Source organism: Scomber scombrus, chromosome 3, assembly GCF_963691925.1.
Source record: "Scomber scombrus chromosome 3, fScoSco1.1, whole genome shotgun sequence".
In the NCBI taxonomy this organism is placed as follows: Eukaryota; Metazoa; Chordata; class Actinopteri; order Scombriformes; family Scombridae; genus Scomber; species Scomber scombrus.
Window position 1 is genome coordinate 22,389,264 of NC_084972.1, and position 24,000 is coordinate 22,413,263.

The 24,000-nt window shown below is 41.1% G+C and overlaps 1 protein-coding gene across 2 annotated transcripts; it reads right to left on the reverse strand.

Moving 5' to 3' along the window:
* Window positions 1-950: 950 nt before the first annotated feature.
* Window positions 951-3,874, reverse strand: sp7 (Sp7 transcription factor). Of its 2 annotated transcripts, none has more exons than XM_062444275.1 (2): window positions 3,854-3,874; window positions 951-2,300 (listed from the first exon to the last, which is right to left on the reverse strand). In XM_062444275.1, exons 1-2 carry the CDS (start codon window positions 3,872-3,874, stop codon window positions 951-953), a joined length of 1,371 nt encoding a protein of 456 aa, XP_062300259.1. The 2 variants fall into 2 exon arrangements, with proteins under 2 accessions (XP_062300259.1, XP_062300258.1); XM_062444274.1 differs by having other exon boundaries at window positions 3,839-3,874.
* Between the last annotated feature and the right edge of the window lie 20,126 nt (window positions 3,875-24,000).

The following is a 24,000-nucleotide window of genomic DNA, read 5'->3' on the forward strand; positions in this document are numbered from 1 at the left end:
AACATAGTCCCAAACTCCATGTTATAACTAATAAATAGGAAAAATAAGTCTTAATTTAATGCATTTTATTTTCTTTTTGGCCAGCTTCAGCTATCTTGCATTTTTTTCAGGCATTATATTTCCTGCAAAGTGCAAGATAATCTTCCATGTGTATAATTTAAGACATAAATTAGATTATTTCTGTAAATATGAAATTAAATTAGACATAGTAAGAAGCAAACAGCAAACAAAAGTGAAATGCAAAACCTTTTACATCGAAGTCTTTGGCAACAAGAAACAGCAAGTAAAACTGTCCATTGATTGTTTCAAGAATAATGAATAAGTATCAAAGTACAGCTGTAAATCAGATTTTTCTCCTGGCATGCAATGCTCCGTCAACTCCATCATCCTAACCATAAGTCTCGTTCTAAAACTACTTTCCTTTTGCGGCTTCAGAGCTCTTTTCCTTCTGCTTTTGCAGATTAAATTTCCCCAGTGGTTTGTCTCATTTGAAAGGCAGAAAATGTGTGTAAGTTACAAAATGTGTGCATGAGCGTGTTTACTTGTACGTATGCGTGCAGGCATACTTTTGTGTGTGCGCTTGCATGCATGTTTGCATTATGTATGCTTGCACATTTCTTCATACTTCTTCCTGTGCTTGTAGGCATATTATATTTGTGTGCATGTACACGCTGGCATGGAGGCTTAATATTTGCGTGTGTTGAGTGTGTGTGCCTGCAAACGTGTGCATTGATGTATATTTGTGTGTGTGGTCCAGAGAAAATGAAGTGATTGCTACCTGCAACATACTTAGTCATTTATTATATCAAGTCTTTTCAAACATGATCTGATCTCCTTTGTATGTCTTGAAACAAAATACTGCCCTTTTTTATTTAAAAGGTCAATTTTTCACCTTCATAAAACTGACCCACCATGTTTCAAAATAACACTGGATTCAACACTGAGTGAAGTCAGATCTCCAACAGTCCGCTGCTGTTCTCCACTCCATTAGGTGTGCCAGTTTTCTCATCTCCGTTGGTGATTGGGTCAGCGACAGCATTGGTGGGCACAGCGCTGGTGTTGAGCTCTGCAGTCTCTTCACTGCGGGGATCTGTGTCTCCCTCCACAGCTACAGCTTTTCCCTGCAATGCAGAATCTGCGTGGGTCTTCTGGTGCTTTGAGAGGTGATCGCTGCGCGTGAAACGCTTGTTGCACAGTAGACAGGTGAACTTCTTCTCCCGTGTGTGGGTGCGCACGTGCCTCTCCAGTTCGTCCGAGCGGGTGAAACGCTTCCCACAGAACAGCCAATTGCACACAAAGGGCCTCTCGCCAGTGTGCCAGCGCAGGTGAGCTTTGAGGTGGGAGGCCTTACCATAGACCTTCCCACAGCCTGGGATGTGGCAGCTGTGGACTGGCTTCTTCCTCAGGGATGCAGCTGAGGCCCCCAGCCTCTCCAGCTCCTGGCAGTTGGGGCAGTCACATGAAGACCTGGTGGGTGCTCCCCCTCCACTGTAGCCCCCTGATCCCCTTGAAGGCTTTAGGCCCATGGGACTCTCAATCAGCCCTGCGCTTTGCACAGGCTTGGGCTTGTACATGTCCTGTGGCAGCATGTGCTGGGAAGGCTGGAGGAGGTGAGAGGAGGAGCCCAGTCCCACAGAAGGGTAAGGGGCTGGGTTTAGAGGTGTAAAATCGGTGCTGTAACTGGGCAGCTGTGGGCTAAGGGAAGCCTGTGGTGCGACAGGCTGCAGGGAGGCCTGGAGACCTCCATCTGACTGGGGCTGGGTTGCTGACAGCCAGTTGGAGTTGGGGTGGACGTCCCACCAGGAGGACGTGGCATTAGCTGGGGCAGCAGTAATGCCAGGATGGATGCCGGCTTTATACCAGGAGCCATAAGGGTGTGTCATATCCAGCGAGGTATAGACACTGGTGAGGCAGTCTGCTGTGGCGTGGGCCTTGGACACTAAAAGAGACGGGTCCTGGGAGACAGAGGTCTGGAAGGAGTGGGAGAAAGGGTTATATTCTGTAGTGTAGCCTCCGGCTGAAGGAGGGGGGCTTCCAGTAGGGGTGAGCAGCCCGCCACCTCCTCCTCCTCCAGCTGTGGTGAAGGTGCCAGTGTAGGAGTCCGCCAGGCCACTGCCGTCTGCGGTCCGCCCGTTTTTAGCTGTCTGAAGGTCAGAGGTCATGTTGTAGGGCTTCTTTACTGGAGTGGTGCTGCCGGTCTTACCGGGTGTAGCTGAATCCCTGACTGGGCTGGTGCTGCCAAACTTGTTACAGGTAGCAGTTAACATAGCCAGAGGACTGGAGCCATAGCGTGCGTCTTCCTGGGGAGGAGACAAGGAGGAAAATGAGACTGTCTGTCTACAGGAAATGGCTGCTTGCTGCTGCTGCTGCTGCTTCTGTCAGTGTCAACTCTAATAAAAAACGTATGTCTGACTGCCACCACTGGCTTTTCCTGCTCTCTCCGTTTTCAAAGTAGTCAGGGCAATTTCAAGCAGTGAATGTTTACGCTTGGGAAGGTTCTGCTCTGCTCAGCAAAGGAGGAATTCCCTTGCTCTTTTGTTTCACCTAAACCACTGTCTACATGTTATTCTTAATTTTGCATTGATGTTTACTTTTAGGTTTTTTTCCCCACCTGTCTCCACCAATCCCAACCTCCATGAATATACATTGTGTAGTCATGTATGTAAGTGACGCACCATTAACTGTAATGTCCTAGTTACAGCAGACACAGACATCTTGTCAAACATGTTTTTTTTTTCACCGTGGCATTTGACATTGTTACACAAGCTGCTGCTCATTTAAGTGTAACTGCGTTTTAACTGTAAACATTCTTTTTGTAAAAGCTGACAGTTTAGAAGATTTTCTATTTTTCAAGTCAGCGTATTCTTAGATATCTTAAACAGAATGTTTTTAATTTACATTAAAATGTCTTTACATTAGTACTCTGTTTCTCGTATTTGACTTTTCTTTATGGGATGTCCCAAGCGCCACAGCCCAGCATATTATATGCGTTATGTCTATCTAATGTTACCACACACGGTTCATGTGAGAAATACGTGTTATATTCTTATAATATTTCTATAGAAATGTAGTCTTAAATTGAGTGTGTGTGTGTGTGTGTGTGTGTGTGTGTGTGTGTGTGTGTGCAGTACTTATGTTCCTGTTATTTAAATGTTTTTTAAAAATCTGTTGTGGTACTAATGTAAGACTCTTGTGACTATGGTGAAGAAGTATGTTGTAAAGTCGATTTTTTTTTCTTCTATTTAATCCTAGCCTGTAACTTTGAATATTTGTTTGAAAAAACAAAAAACATCTGCTTAAATATTCCCATAACTGTAAGGCACAGACTATGGTCTTTCCATGCACAGTGACTGTCTATTCAGAGGTGATTAGTGGTTATCTTCTTCTCATGCAAGAAGCCCTAGTCTATTTTCACATTATTGACGCTTCATTACAGACCTAAAGATCTCAGTAGTTTGTGTCTGCTTAATTTCTTGGATCCCACCACAATGACAGCTTGTGGTAACATGAGTTAACTTTTTAATTTAGATGCCTTTTTCCTTTTTTTTTTGCCTGTTTTTTTGTTTAAGGGGGTAGCCCTGGAGAAAATGCAAGTATGGGCTATTGCATAATGTTAATAAACAAAGTTTTATGTTACTGAGCCAAATAAACTCTGTCAACAGCTTAAGTTTGTTTAAATATATCACTGAGGCCATGGCAGATTCTTCAGCATCCACAATATAATTTGCATTGTCCTGCTCATATTCAGTACTTCCAAATAAACAGCATTCACATGAAAATATGTTGGATTTGTATGAAGCAAGACGAATAAAAAGAAGACTTTTTAAAAAATACTTACAATTACATTCCCTACCTCCAGAATAGATGCGGCCATCCCTGAGAAACAAAATCCTAAGGAAGCTGAGGGGAGCGGGAGAAGCGCAGCTCTGAGTCCCGGGACAGTTTGGAAGAAGTTGGGCACTAACGCGGGGAAGTGTTTTGAGGCACGGGGAGCCCGCCCCCTAATTACAGGCTACGGGCTCTTTGAAGACTCGCTGAGAAGCAATAAAAACGAGCGATGGAGGAAAATGGAAGGAGATTGGTGGATAAAAGAGGACATCCCACCTCCCCAAACTGAGAGTGTCGAATCATTTCTCAAGATAAATGCATGAATGGGTTACTCATCAATCACCATGTGGACATCATTTCAATTTCACTGGCATTATTTTTTCCACTGGGATTAGTCCAGTGAAGTCTGAGGCATCATCTCACAGGGACTTATCTACCCGCATTTCTCATAAAAGATTAATGCACGCTGTCAATTGTATTCATGCGATTAGACACATTAGTAGGAGGGGGGGGGGGGGGGGGCAGTAAATAAGAAGTGAGAAGAAAATAAAGCGCACTCCCGGATTTCTGTGAGAGAGGAAAAATAACAAAAGAACATGAAGCCTCGGCCTACGCCACATAAATCACAAAAATTAAGCTGACCGAGGCTGTGGTTTCCGTTCGAGATTTTATTATTCTGGTTTCAACCCTCCTCTCTGTTTCCAATATTCTTAAATGCAGTTAACTGCTTTTTTAGACATTAACTGTGCTGGTTAAAAGAGTCTGAGCTGCAGAGACAGGCGAAGAAGAAAAAAGGATCATTAAGTCAAATAAAGAAGAGATTATGGCATCAAATGAAATGAATTCAAACGACGGATTTACGAGTTGGGGAAAGACTTGTTTCCTCGAGGATGATAAAAAAACAGAAAGAAATGAAGGATGAAGAGAAAGTTTTAAAATGTCAAAAGTCTTGATAATCGACGGTTGTGTCATTCTCTGATTGTTTGTTTTCTATCGTGAGTCCAGAGTGAAAATCTTTTCGAGGCATAATTTGGCTGATTTAACAAATCAAAATGTATTCTGTATTCTAATATGACTTTCTGCTTTCTTAAACTTGCTGTTCACTCTTTTATAATTATTTTATGTTTTATTCATAAAAAATGATCCTAGGCAAAGCAACTATTCCAGAGAATTCTTTAAGTTTTATTTGTCTTTAAAGACAACACAGTTAAAGCCAGGAATGTATACAAGACAAGCCATCTACATCTTTACTTTTCTTTTTTATTGCAGTTCTAAGAAGATGTTCTAAAACTAAGAAAGTTTATGTCAGTTATGTTAAAATTGTGGTCATTAAAAACCATTAATTTTAAACAAATGTGTTTCTATATAGTCTAACAGCACTGTCTTTTTCAGACAGTCAACAGACTAACTTATACTAATTAGGGTATTTGGAGAGCTAAATCTGTATTTGATGAGAAAAATAAACTGTTATTTCATAAATTTAAAATCATGTTTCATAATATGTTCTTATTTAGCTGTGTGATGTGTTTTTAATGAAGATAAATGTCCATAGATGGGAAATAATTCATTTTTGAATCAACGCCGTTCATCAGGTTTCTTAGCTGAAAGGTCACGTTCATTTGACTGACTCCGTTTATTGGTTGAAAGCTGAGTCGCAAACTCAACTTTCAGTCAGTGAGACCGATTCTCAGCGCCTTTTTGTGGGCGTCTCGTTTTCTGAAGGAGAGCACAGAAGATTAAAATTGTTGTCAAAAATAAACATATAATTTCTGTCCTTATTTTCTCCTCAATTACAGGGCATGGTCAGAGCTGGGCTTGTCGTTCTGGAGAGTCTGGCCCTCACATGAACACAGCGGCTATATTTGGCAGTCTGCTCTCCAACTGACCTTCATTGCTTTATTTTCTTATTCCAGGAGGGGTGTGAGTAGAAGAACAAAGACTGCTACATGCAATAGTTTACACTGTCACACACTCCTACAGGATTGTGCTCACAGTCACATAACCTTTACATCAAACTGAAGATAACAACACCTGCTATCTATCTATCTATCTATCTATCTATCTATCTATCTATCTATCTATCTATCTATCTATCTATCTATCTATCTATCTATCTATCTATCTATCATATGTACCATATCGTGCCAAAATCTTTACAGATACATGTGTTAAACGTGGCAATCTTTTGACACGTTCTGAGGCATTTCCTTCCCCTCTCATTTGACACATGGCCTGTTACTGGTGTAAGTCTTTAAGTGAACTGTTCCTTCTCCTTAGTGTTCATTAACGCTTTCTGTTTTACCTTTAAATGAAATGAGAGGGGAGGTAAAAGAAACTCCTATCCTGCTGCAAAGTGGTTGGCTTTTCCTCGTTTTTATAAGGCTTGTACTGATCTAAAACTTTGGCGTGCTCCCATTTACAGTTCTCTTCAAAAAGAGAGTAAGTGAGATGTATAATTAGGGAATGCGTTAAGCTCTTAACGGGTTCTTCAAAAAGCTTTCTCTGCTACTATTTTTTGCCCTGTGTGGTTTAGATTTCTTCGGGTACGTACAGTATTGGCACAGCAGGCTCGATGAGCCTCGGGCCGTTTGGGTGGGCACAATAATGTTCCCCCAAGGCTAATTATATGTTTCGTATGGATAGTTACTGTCCATATGACAGCTATCAGATGTATTAGTAGTTAAAGGTCTTAGGCTAATGAACACTGCTAGCTCATTAGCCTGTGTGAAAATGCAACAAGTGGCATGTGATTGCTCAATAACTCCTTAAGACCTTCACACTAGTTTTCTGTGCTTTCCAAGTGATTCTGAGGCAATTGTACCTCAAACAATGACTTTTTCTTACCATACAGGCCTTTGCTTTCAGAGTATTCTGGGTAAAAACTCCAGTATGAATGCCTAAACTTTTTTGAGGATGAATGTCTCTGTGTTGGTCGCTCAATTTGGTTTTGATTAGAACAGTGTGTTGACACATTAGTGAGTGGTTTAAATGGATAAAACGGAACATGTCTTATTTTATTTAGCTTTGGCAATATGAATAAGTTGTGCATGTACTTATTTTATTACATTTCTTTGATTTATTGACTCACATTGACTTTGCTTCAGTCCTGCTTGTAGGCCACCTATAGTCTCATAATTTTTCGCAACCATCAAGTTCAGACAGTTTTCTTTCTCTGCGTTGGCACACGCTAATTGCTAACTGTGTTTTTTCAAATAGAAATTATAATGTACTCTAAAGCTTTGGCATCAGCTTGTTGCACATTTAGAGTGTTGCTGGCAGAATATTTCTTCTTCTTTTTTTTTCTTAAAAAAAAAAAACCTGTGTAAGAAAACAGGAAGCAGCAAGTCTCCAAAATGTTCAGTAGTGGTCAACTTGTTCGTGCAAACCTTCTAGTTTCTAGATTCTTCTGGCTGCTCGGCTCTACAGAAAATGAAAAACCGCTCCCTGTGAGGAGCAGTTGGAAATGATGGCAGCGAGTTTGTTGTTAGTTTGCTTACAAACAAGTCTTCGGAGAGGAGATAGAGTCTTAATACAGCATGGTTCAACTTGCGCTGATGGCGCCACAGGACAGAAAATATGAGGAGGAGGAGGAGGAGAGGGAGGGTGATGAGAAAAGTGACACAAGCTCTTTTTCTTGTGTGCTAAAGGCACTCAAGTATATGAAAGGATATCAGAAAATAGAGGAGATGAGTCATGCAAAGGCAGATGCTTAATTACATATACTCCTCGTACTCGAGCTGGGTATTGAACCTCACTATCTTGTGAGTTCTGACCAAAATTTGTCTGAAGAAACAGCTCATCAAGTTGTTATGGTTCTTTAATCAGATATTTCCTGATATAACTATATTATTTTCAAATTTTAGACTGCATTTAAATAAGCAAATGTCTTGTGTTTGTGCTTGGTGTTTTGTAGAAGCAGATATTTATAATCTTCAAACTATTGTTACAAAATAAGTATAATTTTAGTATTGGTACCAAAACTCTGGCATCAGAAAATTTCAGACAAGATCCATTCCTGCTTGTGACTGTCAATGAGTTTGCATGTTCTTGTACTTTTGGAGTATTTGTAAGTTTGTACTGAGGACAATGGCAGCTTTGGAGTAGCTTACATTCAATAGCCAGAGAACAAGAGAAAAGTAATTTCACTGGACTGTTTCTGATTTCATACTTTCAGACTTCAATCTTTCAAAACCAGTGTCTTTATTTTCTATGTCAAACAGAATAAAATAAGAGGCCATTTAGCTGAGGAACATTTTACACTTTCTCTGTCCTCTGTGATTTTCTTAGATTAGCTATCAGTATAGTACCCTTACTCGAGGAAGACATTGTAGTACTCATTGTGGCTCTGCAGGCATGCAGTACTCCCAGTTGCTTCCTTGTGTTCACTTTAGTAATAGGAAGTTCATCCAGCAGGCATCTTTCTAGAAATAGTAGTGAAGAGTTTGCCAGATATTTTGTTTTGTGAAACGTGAAAGCAATGCAGCAGTACAAGTGAGCCTGAAACAAAGCAGCGAGCCTCCTTAGATGTTGGGCTACATCTATACATTCACATGCTTGGGTTTTTAATGTACCTTTCTTTTGGGGGTGAACAGCCTTCTGTTTTCTACATTGGTTTTAAATTGGCCTCTTGGTATCATTAGGCCATTACAGCAACCAAGTAAGTGTGTATAATGGTGGATCAATGGAATATCTCGCCATAATGCATTTCCCTTGACATTCCCCTCTGGGCTGCAACCCTCAGAAAATTAACAATGTTAATAATACTGCGACGGAGGGGGAAAATTGAAATGATTAGATGTGTTTTACTTCACTGCTGATGGAAATGTGGTGAGAGGGAATCAGGGTCAGGGATAGACTTGCCTTGCAGCATGACTCCGTGCTATTTTTCCAGGCTGTGTGGTCAAAGATTCAGAGAGCTTGTCAACGGAAAATGAGAGAGCGAGAGAAGTGGGGGAGAAGAGAGAAAGAAGGAGACGTATAGACAGAAAGACTGGGAGAAGGAGAGACAGGAAGAGGGACAGAGAGACAGGGTGGTGGGTTACACAACGCACCAGTGTATATCATGTTCATTTGTACCGCTGTTGGTGCTGCTGATTACGGCATCAGATGTTAGTCACTAATGCCTTTTTGAGGCAGACATGAAAAGCGACAACATGCTTTTAATAAAATGACCTGCCTGGCTTGAGAGGTCTGTCTCTGCTTTGGGGCATGTTGGTGGTTTTGAATAATCCAACCACCAACAGGCTGCATTTCAGCCAGTGGACAGAACATATTCAGTCACCAGACATGGCAATAATCACATTTAGCAATGAGGAGAAAGTACTTCTTTCCCCCGTATGTAAGATTTTTTCCTATTCCCATATGAACTTTTGTTTAAATACAAAATAGTAGAAAACGAGCTAAATGTTTCCTGCTGTTTATAATGTTGAATATTGTTTCTAAAAGGGCTAGAAGACTTCAGTCTGGCATCCCCACCCCCAGCAAAGCCTAGTTTGTTCCCATCTCACTGCGATGTCTCAGTGACCACACATGTCAGAAATAATACCACACGGCACGGTGGAGACATTAATTGTTTTTCTCTATGGAGAATTTCTTCTGTTCGCAGAATGACAGAGCCATTATCCCACTTTGGAATCGCAAATGTTGCGCAACATGCTAAATATACAGTTTATCATACAGTGTATTACATGCAAGTATCAGCTCTAGAAACACAGAAGTCCATCTACTCCCAAACAAATCCCAGGCCACCGCCTTCTTGCTGTATACAAGCCGACATCTGGCCTGTAATCTCCCCGTCTGTCGAGGAGACCTGTGGCCACCTAATGACCCCAACAGGCGTCATGCATGCAATTGCTCAGGATGGCGCAATGACAGTCTCTTTCAATATCTCTTTATACATACTTTGTAAAATGAGAGGGACTGTGAGGAGTACTGCACTTTTGACTGGATGAGGCAGGTTATCTGTGAAGCAACATACATGCAGTGTGGCAGGGTTGTATATTTGGATTATCTTTAATAGGCGAACTGCATGTTTTACATCATTCATTCTAGGTTTTGGATTAAACTGATTGAAATATTACACTGTTTGCTTGTTTGATGGAAAAACTTTGGTTGAAGAATGTTGTATTATGGCAGTGCTGTATACTTAAAACTTAAGTCTCAGAAGCAAGTATTTGAGATTTGAATAGTGCTTGAGTTCTTCTATATTCTTCTATTCAAATCACAAGTTTTGAACTGGTGAAATCCCAGTTTAAAAATAAAAACAAATAAGATGGTGTTAGGCAGGCTTTGCATAACTTCATATTCAGTGTTTAATTATTAGACATACATTGTCGGCCTCAGTACTTAGCAGGCCTTAGCATAATTACTTTCACAGTTTTAAAAGAAAAATGTTCAAATGTGTTATTTTTTATGGACAGCCTTTTGACTTGTAAGTTGACTTTAAAGACCTGTGACTTGACCTGGACTTAAAGGCATGAGTTAAATTGGCAAGCAGTATTGGGGGGCCTCCGTACAACAAATGTGTAACTTTCATGTTCCTATAGGAACAGTGACTTTATACAGTAATTAGAATGTGTGAAGGATTTAATCTGGTCTCTCAAGTGCTCCCTGTTTCATTCTTTACACTACTACGTCTGTCACTTACTCCATTTATGGGCCTACCTTTAAATGTGACCTTCAGACATGATAGATCGATAAATGTGATATGAAGTCATTAGTTTCAGGCATAGACTTGACATGAGTTATAAGGAATTGTATAACCAATGAAGAACAGATAAGATTGAAAATTATCACAACTCCCCGTAAGAATATTTCAGCATGGTGGGCTACATTTTTGAACCAAGACACATAAAGAAACACCACATAAAAACTGATTTCAGTTGATTAAACCAAGTGTGGTTGACTCCAGGGGGGCAGCAATAACTCATATGTGTGATTTTGGAAATGTACATTCACACGTGTGTGTGTGTGTGTGTGTGTGTGTGTGTGTGTGTGTGTGTGTGTGTGTGTGTGTGTGTGTGTGTGTGTGTGTGTGTATTTGCATTCATGCACATGCTTTCCTTGCTGTCATACCTCCACTAATAAATTATCTGCTTTTTGATTTTTTTTCATGTTAACTCTTATTGGTTTCTTTGAAGATTGTCATGTCAGATGGTATGGAGCTGTTGCCCACAAAGCAACCCACCACCTTTTCCTCTCCCCCCGCAGGTTTATACATATTTAGTCAGTGCCCCCAGACCCTGACAGCAGCTGGTGCTGAGGTTTGGGTGGGAGCTCATTACTCTTTGGCGGAGCCCTGCCAAAAGAGGGGGGAGGGTTTTTTAAAGGGAGTAAATTGAGGTTTTCTTTTTTGGGTTACTTTATTTCGTATGGGCAAATCCAACTCCATGCGTCGTGTGATCTGTTCCATGTGTCTTGTGTGCCACCAGCAGTCATCTTTGGTCCCCTCACCCTGGAAATAACTTCCGTTCTCCTTGATTTAATGAACTCCCCTCCTGGATGTTCTTATTGAACTGAAATAACCAAAATTTCATTCAAGAAGTTGTGACATTTTTCTCAGCGTATGAAACCTTCTCATGTAACATTTTCCTTATTTATTTAATAGTTAATGGTTAATTTCCTGCCCTTCATTAAAAAACAAAAAAACAAAAACACTTTTGCAGGTCTTACTTGATGAATCTGATAAAGACAAACCTGTACACAGCGTGGGCCTGTCATTTAACTACAACTGTGATTGTTTCTGTCTGTATGGCATTTTTTCTGTCCCTCATGAGATCCACTTCAGCTCTGTGGTCCACCACTCTCAAGACAAAGCCTCCATCTCTCTGGCTGCTTTTCTCCTAACAGAGGATTGTTCAGTGCTTTACATTTGATGTTTTAGTGCCATAACGATGTGGTTTGGAGGACTGGAACTATCGCTTATTTATGAGAGACATATTGCGCTGCAGGAGAGGATAATATCTTCAAGTGGGTCACAAGAGTGCATCTGTCTTTATGCTTTAGATGGGTGACCAAGAGTATCAGATGTCCCCATCTATTGAGTGAGTGTTGTGTGGAACATAAGTGAAGTGTTCTTGATTTGTATTTCCTCTTTTGGAGAGGAGACTGATGTGGGGACTTCCTGGTGATACTGATCAAAAAATGGGATCAAGGCGAGCAAAAACAGGTTTAGAAAGAGAGGGGCCATACATTGAAACAGGGTTCAGAATTGTCAAAACAGTGCTTGATGTGATGCAGAAGAGTTAAATCTCAAACTGGAAAAAGGCTGTAAGCACTCATAGAAACGGTGAGAGGAGTGGGCAGGGCATACAATTCAGAAATAGAAATTACATTATAGGTAGGTAAAATAAGCATGTCGTACCTAAAGGGGACTTTATTACTTATAACCTAAAACCCCTAAAATCAAAACAAAAAGGCCAAGCCGCACCATATGTGTGCAAGAGGAAGCTCAAGTCTTCTCTTCTTCAGACCACCCAACGCTTCACCCACACACTCTCCTGAAAAACACTGAGCCTGTGCAGGACTGAATCGACCAAACTTCACATATTTCACAAGATCTTGGAACTAAGTTTAATTCTTTCAGTTCATCTATTCTTTTATGATTTGGAGAAACCCCAAACCACACAAGCAAAACAAATGAATTAAAGGTAGTATAATATGGGATTTTAGTTCTTTTGAATTAAAAGTGCTCTATTGCTGAACAAAAGTTAAAGCAAAACTTTGATTAGATGGGACTTTTTTTTTTTCAATTCCATCTACGAGATAAACAAATTCTCCACGCTGACTGAGTCCACTGGAGTGCAAATGTAGAAATTCTCCCAAAGTCCATGGTGCTTTGACTGAAAATAAAGAAGAAACCTTCCTTCCCCCCACTTGCCTGAAGCCACAGCATGTGGTCTACTCTGTTGCTGCTCTAAAAATGGCAGGCGGGCGGCCTCGGGAGAAGCCCAGAACAGCCTCCACCGTAATGGCCGTGTGGGTGTGGCCCCTCGTAGATGGCTTTTGAGGGGGCCCCTCCCGGACGCCCGCACCCCTTGCCAGCGCCCAAGGGCTCCAGGCTGCCTGACCAGAGACACCGCGATGCGGCCCACGCTGAACCCAGGCCGAGCCGGGCTAGGGTGGGCTGGGCTAGGCCAGGGCCAGCATCAGCTCCACAGCTGCTTCACGACAGGTTCCTGCAGTCCTGCCCTCTGCTGGGGTCACAGAGGAAAAGGACAACAGACATAAAAGTGTGGAAAAAAGAGACAAATTCATACCAAAGCCATGTATGTCTCTCTACGTATCAAAACTTTCAAAGACGACAAGGTGCTCAATTATGGAGCATTTCAATAAGAAATTACTGATTTCTTCAACTCCATGTTTATGTTTGCTGTGATGATACTAAAACATGTTTTATTAAGAATACAAAAAATAAAGGCAAAAATTATAAAATCCTTAAAAAAAACATTACAAAACTTTGGGCCTAATGTTATTTACATGTTGAACTATATGCCAAATTTAACTGCAATGTAGTGGTGGGATGTACCTTAGTACATTTACTCATGCACTGTATGTATATTTTTGAGGCATTGTACTTTACTTTAGTATTTTATGCTAACTCCACTACATTTCAGAGGGAAATACCTTTTGTTTCACACATAATATTCACAGCTTAAGCTAATTCATATTTCACAGACAAACTCTATAATGAGTTTATGAAATGTGATTCATCTGATGCTAGAAGTTAAACTACCCAACAGTAGATAAAGGAGCTCAAACACAACCAACCACAACAGTAGAAAGCTGCTTACATTTTAATGCATGAATCATAATAATCCAGAGTGTTTACTTTTAAATTTGAAGTAAACTTTTGATAATGATTCTTTAAAAAAAATGTAAATACAGGACATATAATGGAATATTTTTACACCCTGGTACTGGCAATACTAAAAGGTCTGAATATTACTTCCACCAGTGCAACAAATAAAGTTAAACCAAATAGGGGACAACACACTTATACAAAACACAGACAATGTGTACAGTCAGTAGTAGGTGCTTGGCAGTAGCTGACGCCAAAAAATGAGAGAATGAAATGAGCTGGTACACTATGTGCTACCATTTCCACTGTTTTTTATGTGGTGAAGAAAAGGCTTTAATCCTCAAAAGGATCTTTGGCAGGTCAAACAAACACAGTACAATTCCATGTACACATCCTGTAGAGGAGTAGCCTGTCATTGAAAGAAACATACTACAACAAACCTTTAAGAACACTGTCCATTTGAGTTCATTTTTCACATCTTAAAGCCCTGTAATACAGAGATAATTCAATGAATGAAACTTTGCTGCACAGCATGTTGTAGTCTTACTGTGTTTGAGTGAAGTTAAAAGTCGCTGATCATGTTGACTTTTAACCCCTTGGCTCCTATAGTTGATATGCACTAAACATGTGTAATACATCACTGCATGGGTTATGTTCTGCTTGTGAAACTGCACGCCTGATGGTAATACGGCCTGAATGGTGATAGTAAGTGATAGGGTGAAGCCAGCCAGTCACCTTCTGGTTTGAATCAGCGGAAAGGGATTGGAGGGGGTTGCTTTCGATACGATGGCTTTTATTGCCTCTCCTCTTTGGTTTTAAACAGATCTGCCTGTTTGTGGAAGTGTGGCTGGCGGTTGGCTCCTCAGCTGGCAAGGCAGCGGCGTTTAATTGCTCTTTGTTGTGGCGGGTTGGGGGAGAAGGAGGCCCTGTGGTCGACGCTGCACAATGGCACTTGGGCCTGCCAGAACACACATTGGGACACACATCACATGCACCTACACACTCACACAAGCATGCAATGCATATCTGAACACATACAGATTAGCATGCATGACCAAATTCACAGATGTATACCCAAATTGGTATATTTCTATAATTATTCACATTTTCCTTATTGCTCCATATTATTGATGGTCCTGCCTTTTGTATTTAAAAAAAGAAAGAAATTGATGTTACCGCTCACAAGCCACCATATAATAGCGCACATAGGAAATGGCTTATTGGTGTAACAATGTTGGTTTAAAATGGATTAACTAAGTGTTGGAGGGAATAAAAGGGGAATTACGGAAGAATGAACAGAAGCAGCATGGTTTGTATATTTGTGCTGTTCTGTGAATGGGCAAGCATATAATTATCACATTTACGAGGAAGAGCTGCTGAATAATGGGTCACAGTGGGCGTAGTGGGGCAGTGTATCCTCCCTGATTCAGCCCCTCCCAGAGTGAGTGTGTGCATGTGTGTATGTGAGAGAGACAGAGAGAGAGAGAGAGAGAAACCTGAAGACTTTTGACTTCTTTTAAGGTTAACCCATTTTGTACATCATGTGATGAGTCTAAAATGTGAACAGCAGTTACATCTTCCTATAAACCAGATCACAGTCTGGTTTTCGCTCCTGAATGTGCCAATGACACGTCACATGTAGTTTTACCTTCCACCATCTCAACCTCACCGTCTCCAGTGATGTATTCGTCCCAGCCAAAAATTTCTTTGCCTTGTTTACTTTTCCTGCAGCCCCTGCACGTGTGTTTATCCAAAACTAAAGAATTCTTTTTTCTGCTCCTCCGTCACGGTGGCTTTTTGTGTTCAGCTGTGGTGAGTTTTGTGTATTTTGGTGTAATTTACTCCTACAATTGGAGGAATGATGTGCTCTTCTGCTCTACCCAGCCCACCCCCCCGTCCTTCCCTCCTTCTCCTCTTCCCTCCCAGAGAGGTTCTTTTCCATTGATGCACTTACTGTAAAGTGTTCCCTCTGCTTCCATCGCTGACCACATCAACTTGGCCAATCACTGATGACTCATTATACACACATAAACAGAACAAAGCACAAACAGTCATCACAGAGTAACTGCATACGTTTACACATGCAACACAGCAGAGTGTCTCTTAGCTCCCTATAGCTCTGTTTTTCTTTTTCACCCCCCCCTCCCCTCCCCTATTCTCTTTCTCTCTCTCTCTCTCTCTCTCTCTCTCTCTCTCTCTCTCTCTCTCTCTCTCTCTCTCTCTCTCTCTCTCTCTCACACACACAAACACACACACACACACACACACACACACACACACACACACACACACACACACACACACACACACACACACACACACACACACGGACACACATACACACACACACACACACACACACACACACACACACACACACACGGACACACGGACACACACACACACACACACACACACACACATACGGACATACGGACACACGCAAACACGCACACAGTGTGGATGTGTGCAGAATGAACAGAATGCTACGCCGCTGTAATTTTTTGGAAATGAAAATGGAAACTGGCACCAATTAGGGAAACCAATAAAGTAACCTCAGTTCTATACGTCTGCCAAGTGGTAGAGGGGATTCAACCGGAGAGTATAGAGTTACATCCAGCCTTTAGGTTATCATCCAGATAACATCATCCAGTTTTATACCATGGATGCAATTACATTTCTTCTGTTACCCTTGTCTCTGGTCTTCACAGAAGTGGGACAACATACTTAGATTCACATACATACATACATATGTATGAAGCATATTTAGTTTTGGGATGAAGTTGGGATGAACATGTTCTGTGCATTTCAACATCTTGTTATCTCATACACAGTTTCTTTCAGCAAGACAAACTACATCAGCCAGCTTAGTAGCCTTTCATTAGGTAAGTCAATATTTACTTCCGCTGGCTAACAGCGGAGCAGTGAGAGGGACATGTTTTGATTTACTTAAACACTTACTAATTGCGACCCTCATGGCTGCTGCGATTAATTGGTTCCTGCAGAAAACTGTATATAAGAAAGGAAAAGGAAGGAGGCAGATGGGGCGGTAAGTTTAATCCTGGCTCTGGTAGAGACAGAGTAATGGGGTAATGATCCTGTGGCCCTCTGGTGATGATGTGGTGTTGAGAGAGCAAAGGAGAAAGGAAAAGAGAGAGAGAGAGACCTGAGCTTCAGGAGAACCACTAAATGCTGCCACATTAATCCACAGCAGTGACGCCATGCCACACGCCAGTCACACGATAAGCCACACACTCATATATAGATGCATACACAACGCACAACGCACATGCACACACACACACACACACACACACACACACACACACACACACACACACACACACACACACACACACACACACACACACACACACACACACACACACACACACACACACACACACACACACACACCTTTCTCTCTTTCTTCTTCTTGCAAGCACACACACATCAGGTACAATAGCCAGGTGGGCATGAGAGCTCAATGACTGCAACTCAAGAAAACACAAGCAAATACAGAAGACGTCTTCGCCATGACAACACGCAAAAAACAGATAAAACACAAGCAAGCTACGCAACAGTCATAAATCTGACAACACATTTGACGCATAAAGGAACGGGTTGAAAATACTAAAACACTACACGTCATACAGAAGGTTGACAAAACAATCCCAACTTATGGTCCACTTACTAGCTTTTTCCACTGTATCACAGATTTTTCTGCAGGAGTTTAACGTAAAAGTTTTTATATGTTTCAAATGGCCACAGTCGAAGGCGTGATGAAAATTGCCGCCAAAGTGTTCTCCTGGCTGCATTACACCTCCTCCCAGATCCCTCATTCAAAGCAACAGTAGTTGATGGAGACCATGTGATATGGTTGAAAGGTCAGAAAAAAGCTAATAAGTGGACCTTGAAGGATTCAGTATGCTTGAAACAAATGTTTAGATTTGTTGTTCGATCAAATCTGAAGGTAGAATTGTTTATAAATGTTCCAAATGACCACAGGCGAAGGTGGGGTCCAAAGAGATCCTATATCTCTCTCGAAGAACTTCATGCCGTGATGAATTGTACAAATGGGGAGAACAGTAGGCTACAAACTGTCAAACTGTTTCTCCTCGAATACATTCAAGGTTTGATCGTATACACAAGAAGTTACAAAAGTAGTTGTGTGATGACTGACAAAGAGTGATTGTACCTACGTACATCTGGCCAATTGCTATATCTGCTAAAATACCATATTCTTTAGCAGGGCGCCACAATTTCTGATGTTGGAAAATGTGGGTGGCTGTTTGATGATTCAACTGGCACTTTGAAGCAAGTCCCTAAGTCTGACTTGTTTTGCACTTTCATGCTTAATAAAGTGACACGAAAACACATTAAACGCTGAACACTGGACGATTTTCTGATATTGACCTCTCGTCAGTGATTCCAGAGAAAGGTTTACTTTTAATTTTTAAATTGTGATTGCACAATTCAAATATTGCGGGAAATGTTGGTTAGACACTAGCATTAGCCTTTCACCACCTACTAGCAAGTTCAGATTTTTGGTCACGTCCCTGTTCTTGTGTGTGTTTATTTATGCCATGTCTAGTGTGTGTTGTCAGACGGGTGAATGTGTTTCTCTTCTTTTTCTTATGTTTTATTTATTAGCAGTAATCTGAAGCAGCAATGTTAAAGTTCATGTTGTCAAAGTGATGAAAATGTTTTTCTCATTTGCTCACCTATTGTGTTTCTTAAGTTGGAGTACATTGAGCTGTCTTGGCCACCACACTCACACATGTATCTGTGTGCATGAATACACATGCTGAGACATTAAACACAACATGAGGAAGTATGTAAACATGCTGCACAAATATGCATGAACATACAGACCAGACTCTGGTCTCTGCATGCACTGCATGTACTGCATATGCCTGTTCTATACACAGAGGCAAACAGTTGCATTGTTGCATTTAATTCACAGACAAGCACACACAGGCAAATATCTATATATAAATATAAAATATATATAATATAAATCTTACACGTAGGAAATGGCACACAGAGATGTGCAAACATTCACTCCATAGAAATACTATTCTGGGTGATGTATGTATGCACAGTCACAAAAGTCTCAAAGTATGTTTTCTTTTTATGAATCCTCCCTTAAAATGATTCATTTATCCACTCAAATATGTTTTATTCCGGAGTATAGTTTGTTTTTCAAAAGGAAAAGTCCCAAAACCCGTTCTCTGTGGCTCTTTGTGAGCACCCATTAATCCGTGTCCTGACGTTTGCTTCCTTTATTGCTCTTTTCTTTCCCCTGGGCTGTCACTCTTACATCACTCCTCCTGTTCTATACCATCTACCGTTTCCTGTCTTCCATTCCTCCCTCAGTACCCTCGCTCCATCCTTACTACCCCCTCTGTCTCCCTCTGCTAGTCTTTCTGGCCGCTCTGTCTCCCTCTCTCTCTCAGTTGGACTCATGTGGGACTGATTGAGCTTGAGGATCCAGCCCTCATCAAAGGCCGAGTGTGGTTGAATGCGAGCAAGCCACTGAGGCTCCAATCTCGCACTGGTTAATGAGCCCCCTCTCCCCACTTCCTCCTCCTCTTCTTCCTCACCCCCCCAGCCCCGGCATCCCTCCAGCGGCAAGCTCATACAACACAGCAGCTTGCCCTCAGCCTCCCCCCTTTCCTTCTCTTTTTCCTCTTTCTCTTCCCCTCCTTCCTTCCTCTTTCCCCCAGTCTCTCCACACTTCAGTATTATCATATAACTCATGTCTCTGTTTTGCTTCTACCTTTTCCCCCTTTCTCAGCTCATTCCCTGCTTCCTCCTCTCCTCTATAATTCATCTAAATTTCAGTATTTCGATCCTCAAATTCTCTCTTCCTCTCCTCTTCTCCCTTTCTCCCTCGTTCCCCAGTCCCTCCGCTCTCCGTCAGCCACAGCCCCTCCACAGGCTCAGCTCCAAACCAAGGCTGGCGTCTGTCTCTCTGTGTCGGACCCCCTCCACCTCCTCCTCCTCTAACCACCACCACCATCACCACACTGATGATACATACACTCTCTCGCTCTCTTGCTGTGGACCCTGATTTTAATCACTGCACGCACTCAGGCACACTCCAGCCACACACTTGCAAGTGCACATCCTGTGCGCACACACGCAAGCAAAAGCCATATACAGGTGGGTGACTTGTAAGCAGCGACATTTAAGCACATGTGCTTGTAAACACACGCACACATTGGCATAATTTTGCTTAAGAATTCATGAATAATTTATCATATCCGCCGTTGGTTACATTTTACTGTAGTGAAGCAAGAAAAATGCCACAATAATTAACATGAATGCAGTAAGTCAGGGATCCAAAGGAACCACTTTTGATCCCAATCCAGATGGTGAGTATGCTTTTGGTCATTAAAATTCAAAAATTTCTTGTTAACATGAAACCAATGAAAAGATGGCACAATCTTGTGAAAGAATATAATTTAAAACAGTATGTGCTGAAGAAATATACAAAAATGTATCAGTGAATCAAAGCAAATAGACATGAATGAACAGAGCATAAATAGAGCATGAGTGAAACTATTTTCATTTGAAGGATGTTGCCCACTCTCTGTTTATCAAAACCTAATTCAAATCAGAAAAAAGTCTTATTTGCAAAGTGCTGCCATAAACAATATTATAGATACATTTAAGCCTAACAAACTTTTCAATTACAGTAATGAGCCACACCTGATTATGAGTTATGTTGGGTTATACTGTATGTTCATGGTTATTTACTCATACTGTAGTGCTAAAATGTGTTCTCTGTTTGTATATTTCCTGATTAAAAATGCATGAATCTGACACATAATTCACACAATTTTGGAAGAAAGTGGAAGAAAACATTATTACATAATTCATAGATATGATTTGTGAATTTTTAGACTTGAAATGACGTGCTCATATTACTATTTAATGTAAACGAAACATTGAGGAGAGCTTCACACAGAATCACACTATATTTAATCCAGCGGTATCCATAATATTCATCATCTGGCATGGCATGGTTTTAACATGAGATGTCTTAAAGGATCAGTGTGTAAGATTTGATAGCATCTAGCAGTCAGGCTGCAGATTGCAACCAAGTGAATACCCCCTTGCTCCAAGCATGTAGGAGAACCTACGGTGGCTGTGAAAGTCGTGAAAAATGTGAAAGGCCCTTTCTAGACCCAGTGTTTGTTTGTCCGTTCTGGGTTACTGCAGAAACATGCTGGTGCAACATGGCCGGCTCCGTGGAAGAGAACGTGCTCCATATGTAGATACTAAGGGGTCATTCTAAGGTAACAAAACACACAATGACTCAGGTGATTATACATTAATTAAAACATAATTATGAATATTCAATTTCTGCAAAGTTCCTTCCTCTAGATGCCACTAAATCTTACACACTGCCCCTTTAAAAGAGTCACTTTTAACAGTTAGGAATGCACTTACCTCATCTTTTGAGGATTTCTATTCCGTCTAGTTATCTGCCAGTAGCATCTGACTACTACCTAACTATGAGGTTTCTATAATGGCTCTCCAAGGCATGTTTACTGAAATCATGGGTCATGATCAGTACATAATGTTTCACTTTCATGTTTAGTTGCAGTTAGATTGTTTTATAGAAATGCCTTTGACTCATGTCTCTGTTGGTTAGTTTTGTATAGAAAAGAGTCACAGTCCAGTCTTGTGTATCTTTCTGTGGGGAACCATCTTTGGCATGCAGACAACTGCATGCAAAGCACATTTAACAGCCAAGAGCTTCATTTTATAATTTGGCCAACTTACTCATCAAATTAATTAGCAACAGCTGATGATTCAAACAGCATCAGTTGTCAGCTGGCTCAAAAAGAAAAGGCAATCTGTGAATGTTTAAACAATGCGCTATTCCAAAATGTAGATATTCTTACTTTTATACATGACTTATAGTATGTTGTGTCATCTGCATTTGGTTAGTTTTTGCTATTTGCCATCTTTCTTCCATAAAATACTACCAGACGGCAACAAAACGCTGCCCATGTATCATCACTTTATCACTCAGCCTCACACCAGTTCTGGCCCATCTCCCGTCTTTGTTGTGTGTGATTGTCTGAATGAGGTGGAGGGGGAAGACCAGCAGTCAGACCACTGCATATGTTTCCAATCCTTCCTTCCAGACCTTCCCTCTCCACTCTTGGCCTCCTCTTGCCCCCCCATCTTATCCTCTCCTCTCCTCTGTGTATGTCTCTTTTTTCCGTGTCCACCAAATTACCCATTAGACTTTCTATTTGTCTATCTGTCGGCCTGCCTGTCTGTGGCGTGGCAGCCAGCTAAAACTATCCTCCAGCCCATGCCAATTACACCATGGGAGACCACTTCTAACATTTTATAGTACATGACTGCCAGAAGCCAACCAGGTCCTCTTACTGCATACATACACTTAGACCTAAACAGTTTATTGGGATAATGCAACATACAAATGAAACAAAAACACCACTCCCATCTAGAGAAAATAGATCTTACGTTTTTAGGAATAAAAGTTTAAGGCTTTAGTTGAATGGCACAAAAAGAGTTAAGATTAGTAGACAATAAAGCTCCTCTTCTATTCTGCTTTTGATGTTCATCATGTAACTGAACATAAAAAAGGGTACAACATGACATCTGGTTTTATCCACACGGAGTTTCACATATATGTTATTTATATGCTCTCAAAGCTTTTTTTTACCTTCTCTTTTAAGAGAAGCTTGAAAAAAACCAAAAAGTCCTCTGTTCCAAGAAAAACTGACTGATCAACCTCACACATTTCCAGTCCAAGACGGTGACCGAAAGAAGTCAAACGATGCGGTCAAATGCTTAGCTAAACATTGTTGTTGCATTCTGTAATAAAGAGAGGAAACCTACAAAAACCCAAGGCTCTCTGAGAGAAAGTTATTAATATCCTGTCAGCAGTAAATTAGCTGTAGGTGTACATGTCCCTGCGCCCTCTCTTTGTTTTGTCTAGCAGTGGTCCTCCCACCACCACTGCTGGCTGAGTGTGTGTCCCCTGTCGCGGTGAGACTGAGGCAGCATGGTGATAAAAGTGCTGACAGAAATGGAGCCCAAATGGAGCCCATATACAGTACATGTGTACATGTGCTTGCCTTGTGGAAGGATGATGTATTGCCAGCACCAGAACGTGTTTGTGTATGGACTCTATCTATATGTGAGAGAAATAAACCATGGAAGCGTTTAGACTGAGTCACAGTTGAGATGATAAATGGTAAAAGGATGAATATGTGGAGAAAGAAACAAACACCGAGAGAGGGAAACTGTGTCTGTCGGTGCCAATGATAATAATTTTGGAGCAGAATGAACAAAATGAATGAACAAAAATGTGCCAATCTATATACAGAGCCAGTCAAAAGTTTGGACACACCTTCCCATTCACTTCAATGAAAAAGTGTGTCCAAACTTTTGACTGGTACTGTATACCTATGAATTGATGCCACACACAGTGAAAGGATCCTCTTGACAGTCCTGGTGAGGTCCCGTCGATGACAGGGGTTTTTGCCTGACTGCAGAACTAAGTAATTAGAGACAGTCTCCAGTAGGTTACAGTTTAGTCTGTAGTGGCCTTAAAAGAGACAGAGTGGGAGTGAGTGCACAAAGAAGAAGGTGAGAGGAGAAAGAAGACGTAATAAAGATCATTCATTGCTGCTGAATTTTGTCCCCGAGGCAGGAATGAATGAAGTATTCAGATCCTTTATTAAAGCTCCACTGATATATATATTCTTATACTAACAATGGATCGAAAGACAGTGTTAAATGTGAAAGGAGTTACTGATGAACCCACAAGGAATCATCAGCCCACTCAGCCAATATTTTCCTCCAGCACTATGGAGCTTTTTAGCCTCTTTTTGTTCATTGCTTTGGATTTCTAGCCCACAAATGCCACTATCATTAAAACCTTTTCCAGTAGCAGGCAGCTGTTTTCAGCTTTGATGCACCAACTGTGTGATACCTGCCCAGACAGACTCCACAGAGAGAAGAAAGTCAAAAATCTAGCAAGCTAAAGAACTAGATATTTCCCTTAAGAGTTGGTGGAGACCAAAACAGAACTATAAGGAGAGTGAATATTATTGTTACTTTGTCGGATTGCCCGAAGATTGTCTGCTGGAGGTAACAATAAACAGTAAACAGGTCCTACGAAAGTTACACAAAGTTGTTTTTTCAGTTTGTTCTGCTGCGACCACGTTGCCACAACTATGAATGAATACAGCTTTAAAGCATCCACAATCAATATTTGTATATTACCAATGGATCATATGACTACATTGTTTACAGTTTACTCTTTCACCTCTCATTAATGTTGTTTTCTGCCGAACTGCCAGTGGTTTTCAGTTAAC

Bases quoted from the DNA above. Each gene is read 5' to 3' on its own strand.
- sp7 (XM_062444274.1), bottom strand. From the start codon at position 3,874: ATGGCCGCATCTATTCTGGAGGTAGGGAATGTAATT. The intron at 2,301-3,838 runs GTAAGTATTTTT...TCTCCTCCCCAG, and splicing joins TGGAGGTAGGGAATGTAATT to GAAGACGCACGCTATGGCTC.